The sequence below is a fragment of the Aulonocara sp. 'chitande type north' Nkhata Bay genome, linkage group LG12, assembly GCF_057382095.1.
Source record: "Aulonocara sp. 'chitande type north' Nkhata Bay isolate Kocher_YH1m ecotype deep benthic linkage group LG12, A_spYH_male_GT1.1, whole genome shotgun sequence".
NCBI lineage: Eukaryota > Metazoa > Chordata > Actinopteri > Cichliformes > Cichlidae > Aulonocara > Aulonocara sp. 'chitande type north' Nkhata Bay.
The window spans coordinates 21194481-21202577 of record NC_141355.1 but is presented as its reverse complement, the minus strand read 5'-3'; the positions used below and the strand labels follow the sequence as shown (position 1 = coordinate 21202577).

The 8097-nt window shown below is 50.0% G+C and overlaps 1 protein-coding gene across 1 annotated transcript; it reads left to right on the top strand.

Annotated features, from left to right (window-relative positions):
• The first annotated feature begins 2223 nt into the window (after positions 1-2223).
• LOC147317368 (uncharacterized) lies at positions 2224-3805 on the top strand. Its single transcript, XM_086312903.1, has one exon. The coding sequence runs from the start codon at positions 2332-2334 to the stop codon at positions 3754-3756; it is 1425 nt and encodes a 474-aa protein (XP_086169029.1). The 5' UTR covers positions 2224-2331; the 3' UTR covers positions 3757-3805.
• The last annotated feature ends 4292 nt before the right edge of the window (positions 3806-8097 follow it).

Sequence of the window (8097 nt, the reverse complement as noted above, 5' to 3'; positions counted from 1 at the left end):
GCCATAACCAGGAAGCTGGTATATACAGATATATCTGTGTCATTTATGGTCTGAAAGTAGTGGTGAACAAAAAGAGGAAGACGGCCATAGTGATAGATGTAGCTAGGATAGCATCATCAGAAAGAAGAAGCTCAAGAAATACCATGGGCTGAGAGAAGAGCTCGAGAAGATGTGGAGGGTCAAGGCAACAGTGGTCCCAGTGGTAATCAGAACACTCAGGACAGTGACTCCCAAACTGGGCGAGTGGCTTGAGCAGATCCCAGGAATGACATGATCACTGTCCAGAAGAGTGAAGTTCTGGGAACACCAAAGATACTGGACAGGACCCTTAAGCTCCCAGGCCTCTGGTAGGGGAGCCAAGCTTGAAGGATATATATATATATATATATATATATATATATATATATATATATATATATATATATATATATATATATATATATATATATATATATATATATATATTTATCTGCCTTCATATTTATCTGTCCCGCAGACATGAGCGAGACAGATAAATATGAAGGCATGCCGGCTCGGACGTCGCCCGGATCAACAAGGTCCGCGTCAGGTGTTGAGGAACCAGGGCACCCTGACGAAAAGTGGGCTACTGGAACAAGAAGGCATCGGTGGGCAAGGGACGAAAACAGGGCGTTGTTGGAATGCTACTACGCAAGTAACCCCGGCGGAAGGGGCTACATGAATAGGATGAGGGACCTATGGATTCTTCGATACCCAACATCCACAATGACGGCGAAACAACTAGTAGCTCAGTGTTCCAACATTCGAAAGAAGGGACTGCTCTCACAGCTAGAGATTGACGAGGTACAACACAAATGCTACGGCAAGGAGGAGTCAGGACGCCAGGTCAGGGGGGAGATATCATCACCCCCACCCAAGATTGGGTACATAGCCCCAAGTGCGATAGGAGAAGGATCGTTGAGTGCGAGAGGAACTGACCTGAAAAATAGGATCATGGCCAAGCTTGAAACCTGGATCCCCCGTAGCCGGTTACCAAGATTACGTGAAGTACCCTCAGAAGGTCTGCTAGATGATGTTAATGCAGCACTACGGGCAATACCTACAACCACGATTACCGACACTAACAAGCTGATCTACAATACGGCAGCAGTGATCAGTGAGATGCTTGGCTACAAGTTGAACAGCCACAAGGGGCAGTACCCTCCATGGAGAAGGAGGCTAGAGGGCAAGATCAAAGTAGCACGGAGGGAGGTTAGCCAACTAACGGAGTTGCAGAAAGGTGCGACAAATAAGGTGCCTAAGAAATACAGCAAGCTGTCCATACCTGAGGCCTTGGAAACTGCCAAGCAAAGACTCACAGCCTTGGCCAGCCGCTTGAGGAGGTACACCAGAGAGATAGAAGGCAGGAGAATAAACCAGCTGTTCTCCACAGAACCAGCAAAGGTGTACTCTCAGTGGCAAGGGAACAATAAGAGAACAGCACCACCAAGGCTGGAGACGGAGCAATACTGGAAGAGCATATGGGAGAAGGATGCAACCCATAACGGCAATGCTCAGTGGCTAGTGGATCTGAGGGCAGACCACAGCGACCTCCCTGAACAGGGTCCAGTAACCATCACAGTGGCAGATATCCAAGAAAGGGTCTCCAGTATGAAGAGTTGGACAGCACCAGGGCCCGACATGGTTCACGCCTACTGGCTGAAGAAGCTGACTGCACTCCACGAGCGTCTGGCAGCACAAATGAACCAGCTGCTAGTTAACGAGAGACACCCGGAATGGCTAACTGAAGGCCGGACGGTCCTGATCCCCAAGGACCCCAAGAAGGGACCGGTCCCCTCCAACTACCGACCAATAACCTGCCTCAGTACTACATGGAAGCTCCTGTCAGGCATCATATCGGCTAAGATGAACAGGCACATGGGTCAATACATGAGCGGGACACAGAAAGGAATTGGCAAGAATACCAGAGGTGCAAAACACCAGCTACTGGTAGACAGAACAATCAGCCGAGACTGCAAGACCAGACTGACCAACCTGTGCACTGCCTGGATTGATTACAAGAAGGCCTATGACTCAATGCCCCACAGCTGGATACTGGAATGCCTAGAATTGTACAAGATCAATGGGACCCTAAGAGCCTTCATCAGGAACTCAATGGGGATGTGGCGTACAACACTAGAGGCCAACTCCAAGCCCATAGCACAAGTTACCATCAAGTGCGGGATCTACCAAGGAGATGCTCTGTCCCCACTGCTGTTCTGCATAGGCCTGAACCCCCTCAGTGAGATCATTAACAAGACTGGCTACGGATACCGACTACGGAACGGAGCAGTTGTCAGCCACCTCCTGTACATGGATGACATCAAGCTGTATGCCAAGAGTGAACGAGACATCGATTCACTGATCCACACTACCAGGCTATACAGCAATGACATTGGAATGTCGTTTGGACTGGAGAAGTGTAGTCGGATGGTAACAAAGAGAGGGAAGGTAGTCAGAACTGAGGGGATTGAACTACCAGAAGGCAACATTGCAGACATAGAGGACAGTTACAAGTACTTGGGGATCCCGCAGGCAAATGGGAACCATGAAGAGGCCGCTAGAAAGGCTGCAACCACCAAGTACCTGCAGAGGGTCAGGCAAGTCCTGAGGAGTCAGCTGAATGGTAAGAACAAGATCCGGGCCATCAACACATACGCCCTGCCCGTGATCAGGTACCCTGCTGGGGTAATAAGCTGGCCAAAGGAGGAGATAGAAGCCACTGACATAAAGACAAGAAAGCTCCTTACCATGCATGGAGGGTTTCACCCCAAGTCCAGCACCCTGAGGCTGTACGCTAAGCGGAAGGAAGGGGGCCGGGGACTGGTGAGTGTCAGCACCACAGTCCAGGATGAGACAAGGAACATCCAAGAATACATTGGGAAGATGGCCCCAACTGACCGAGTGCTCAGTGAATACCTCAGGCAGCAGAAACCCAAGAAAGAGGATGGAGACGAGGAACCATCATGGAAGGACAGGCCCCTGCACGGTATGTACCACCGGCAGATAGAGGAGGTGGCTGATATCCAGAAATCCTACCAGTGGCTGGACAAAGCTGGACTGAAAGACAGCACAGAGGCACTAATCATGGCAGCACAAGAACAAGCTCTGAGCACAAGATCCATAGAGGCTGGGGTCTATCACACCAGGCAAGACCCCAGGTGCAGGCTGTGTAAAGATGCCCCAGAGACAATCCAGCACATAACAGCAGGGTGCAAGATGCTAGCAGGCAAGGCATACATGGAACGCCATAACCAAGTGGCCGGCATAGTGTACAGGAACATCTGTGCTGAGTACAACCTGGAAGTCCCGAGGTCAAAATGGGAGATGCCCCCAAGGGTGGTGGAGAATGACCGAGCTAAGATCCTGTGGGACTTCCAGATACAGACGGACAAAATGGTGGTGGCTAACCAACCGGACATAGTGGTGGTAGACAAACAGAAGAAGACGGCCGTAGTGATCGATGTAGCGGTTCCGAATGACAGCAATATCAGGAAGAAGGAACACGAGAAGCTGGAGAAATACCAAGGGCTCAGAGAAGAGCTCGAGAGGATGTGGAGGGTGAAGGTAACGGTGGTCCCCGTGGTAATCGGAGCACTAGGTGCGGTGACTCCCAAGCTAGGCGAGTGGCTCCAGCAGATCCCGGGAATAACATCGGAGATCTCTGTCCAGAAGAGCGCAGTCCTGGGAACAGCTAAGATACTGCGCAGGACCCTCAAGCTCCCAGGCCTCTGGTAGAGGACCCGAGCTTGAAGGATAAACCGCCCGCAGGGGCGTGCTGGGTGTTTTTATATATATATATATATATATATATATATATATATATATCCATCCATCCATCTTCATCCGCTTTATCCGAGGCCGGGCCGCGGGGGCAGCAGCCTAAGCAGAGAGGCCCAGACCTCCCTCTCCCCAGCCACCTTCTCCAGCTTATCCGGGGGAACACCAAGGCATTCCCAGGCCAGCCGAGAGATATAATCTCTCCAGCATGTCCTGGGTCTGCCCCGGGGCCTCCTCCCGGTGGGACATGCCCGGAACACCTCACCCAGGAGGCGCCCAGGAAGCATCCTTGTCAGATGCCCGAACCACCTCAGCTGGCTCCTTTTGATGTGGAGCAGCAGCTCTACTCTGAGCTTCTCCCGGATGGCCGAACTTCTCACCCTATCTCTAAGGGAGAGGCCAGCCACCCTTCGGAGGAAACTCATTTCTGCCGCTTGTATCTGCGATCTCGTTCTTTCGGTCACTACCGAAAGAATGAGATCTGATCCCACAGTCCCACAGGCTAACCAAGCCCGATAGGACTCCTTCTTCAGCCTGGTGGCTCCCTTCACCTCTGGTGTCCAGGCACCAACCACCTTGCGGCCGCAGCTCAATGCAGCAGCTTCGGCAATGGAGACGCTGAACATGGTCCATTCGGACTCAATGTCCCCAGTCTCCCTCGGAATGCTGTTGAAGCTCTGCTGGAGGTGTGCGTTGAAGATCTCGCGGACTGGGGCATCTGCTAGACGTTCCCAGCACACCCTCACTACGCGTTTAGGTGCACCGGGTCTGTCCAGCGTCCTCCCCCGCCACCTGATCCAACTCACCACCAGGTGGTGATCAGTTGACAGCTCAGCCCCTCTCTTTACCCGAGTGTCCAGAACATATGGTCGCAGGTCTGGTGATACGATTACAAAATCGATCATCGACCTGCGGCCTAGAGTGTCCTGGTGCCACGTGCACTTATGGACACTCTTATGTTCGAACAGGGTGTTTGTTATGGCCAAATTGTGATTTGCACAGAAGTCCAATAACAAAACACCGCTCAGGTTCAGATCAGGGAGGCCGTTCCTCCCAATCACGCCCCTCCAGGTCTCGCTGTTGTTACCCACATGAGCATTGAAGTCTCCCAGCAGGACAGTCTCCAGGTGGAGCACCTTCCAGCACCCCCCCCCCCCCCCCCCACCCCCCGTTCGGAGTACCCAGACTCTAAGAAGGCTGGGTACTCCGAACTGCCACTCGGCGCATAAGCACAGATGACAGTCAGGAGCCGTTCCCCGACCCTAAGGCGCAGGGAACAAACCCTCTCATCCACCGGGAAAAACCCCAACGTACCGGCCGCAAGCCGAAGGTATGTTAGAGTACCCACCCCAGCCTGCCGCCTCTCACCAGGGGCAACTCCAGACTGAGACAGAGTCCAGCCCCTCTCCAGGAGACTGGCTCCAGAGCCCAAGCCATGCGTAGAGGTGAGCCTGACTATATCTAGCCGGTACCTCTCAACCTCACGCACTAACTCAGGCTCCTTCCCCACCAGAGAGGTGACATTCCATGTCCCTATTACCAGTCTTGGCAGCCGGGGGATCAGTCTGCCAGGGCCTCCGCTCCTGGCCGCCACCCGGCACACAATGCACCCGACCCCTATGGCGCCTCCTGCGGGTGGTGGGCCTGCGGGAGGATGGGCCCATGTCTCCTCTTCGGGCTGTGCCCGGCTGGGCCCCATGGACTAAGGCCCGGCCTCGGGCACCCTCCCCGGGCCTGGCTCCAGGGCGGGGCCCCGGTAACCCTATGCCGGGCAGGGTAAACTGTTCCCTCGATGTTCTCTTCATAAGGGTCTTCTGAATCGCTCTTTGTCTGGTCCCTCACCCAGGACCAATTTGCCGTATATATATATATACAGTGGGGCAAAAAAGTATTTAGTCAGCCACCGATTGTGCAAGTTCCCCCACTTAAAATGATGACAGAGGTCAGTAATTTGCACCAGAGGTACACTTCAACTGTGAGAGACAGAATGTGAAAACAAAATCCATGAATTCACATGGTAGGATTTGTAAAGAATTTATTTGTAAATTAGGGTGGAAAATAAGTATTTGGTCACCTCAAACAAGGAAAATCTCTGGCTCTCACAGACCTGTAACGTCTTCTGTAAGAAGCTTTTCTGTCCCCCACTCGTTACCTGTATGAATGGCACCTGTTTGAACTCATCATCTGTATAAAAGACACCTGTCCACAGCCTCAAACAGTCAGACTCCAAACTCCGCCATGGCCAAGACCAAAGAGCTTTCGAAGGACACCAGGAAAAGTATTGTAGACCTGCACCAGACTGGGAAGAGTGAATCTACAATAGGCAAGCAGCTTGGTGTGAAAAAATCAACTGTGGGAGCAATCATCAGAAAATGGAAGACATACAAGACCACTGATAATCTCCCTCGATCTGGGGCTCCACGCAAGATCTCATCCCGTGGGGTCAAAATGATCATGAGAACGGTGAGCAAAGATCCCAGAACCACACGGGGGGACCTGGTGAATGACCTGCAGAGAGCTGGGACCAAAGTAACAAAGGTCACCATCAGTAACACACTACAACGGCAGGGAATCAAATCCCGCAGTGCCAGACGTGTTCCGCTGCTGAAGCCAGTGCATGTCCAGGCCCGTCTGAAGTTTGCCAGAGAGCACATGGATGATACAGCAGAGGATTGGGAGAATGTCATGTGGTCAGATGAAACCAAAGTAGAACTTTTTGGTATAAACTCAACTCGTCATGTTTGGAGGAAGAAGAATACTGAGTTGCATCCCAAGAACACCATACCTACTGTGAAGCATGGGGGTGGAAACATCATGCTATGGGGCTGTTTTTCTGCCAAGGGGACAGGACGACTGATCCGTGTTAAGGACAGAATGAATGGGGCCATGTATCGTGAGATTTTGAGCCAAAACCTCCTTCCATCAGTGAGAACTTTGAAGATGAAACGAGGCTGGGTCTTCCAACATGACAATGATCCAAAACACACCACCCGGGCAACAAAGGAGTGGCTCCGTAAGAAGCATTTGAAAGTCCGGGAGTGGCCTAGCCAGTCTCCAGACCTCAACCCCATAGAAAATCTGTGGCGGGAGTTGAAAGTCCGTGTTGCTCGGCGACAGCCCCAAAACATCACTGCTCTCGAGAAGATCTGCATGGAGGAATGGGCCAAAGTACCAGCTACTGTGTGTGCAAACCTGGTAAAGACCTGTAGTAAACGTTTGACCTCTGTTATTGCCAACAAAGGTTATGTTACAAAGTATTGAGTTGTATTTTTGTTATTGACCAAATACTTATTTTCCACCCTGATTTACGAATAAATTCTTTACAAATCCTACCATGTGGATTCATGGATTTTTTTTTCACATTCTGTCTCTCACAGTTGAAGTGTACCTCTGGTGCAAATTACTGACCTCTGTCATCATTTTAGGTGGGGGAACTTGCACAATCGGTGGCTGACTAAATACTTTTTTGCCCCACTGTATATAGCTATATATTTTTTCAATAAAGCTATAAAGGTAGCTCGTTTGAGTTTTGGACGAAATGCATTCTGGGATATTGCGTTTCGTCATTTCGAGCTGATTGGAGACCAAAACAGCCAATCTGATTTTTTTTTGCATCCAAGTCTGTGATTGGTTGGTTTTGTGGCACAAATATAACGGTGTACAGAAAGAGTTGAACGCGAATGGGCAGAAATGTTGAGAGCGCAAGCAGCACATTGCGAGCAAGCGCAAATGCAAAAACTGAGCGAGAGGGGCTGCTATTGTGTGTGTATGGATAATAGCAAACACTGAAATACGTTTTTTGCACGCAGCAATGCATTTTGTTCACTCAAATTTAGCTTTTCTTCCCTCAAAATAAATTTCTTCTCAAAATGCAACCTTTGCACCTGCAATTTTTTTTTACGTGTGCTCAGAATAGTGGCACAAAAATAACGCCATAATTTTGAGCTTTTAAAGATGAAACAAGAACTGGGTGCACAAGTTTGAATTTATTTTGGATTTTCTCTAATCCACACAGGTTCAAAATGATACATACAGGCTTAAACATATACGTACACTCGGTTAAATCTTTTAATAAATGACGCTGACAGTTCTATGATGACCTATGAACTTATTTTTAGTGATAATGATTGGCTACAAGTGGTAGTTTCTCTTTCCAGCATAAAAAGGATTTTTTTTAAAAAGCACTTATTCTATTGACCAATTCTCAGAGTAATGGAAAAGTCCAATACTGACCCTTATAAGTCAGGTCTGTGCTGGGAAACAAACCAAGATAACTGAACTCTATCAAGTGTGAGGCTG

Bases quoted from the DNA above. Each gene is read 5' to 3' on its own strand.
- LOC147317368 (XM_086312903.1), top strand. From the start codon at position 2,332: ATGGATGACATCAAGCTGTATGCCAAGAGTGAACGAGACATCGATTCA.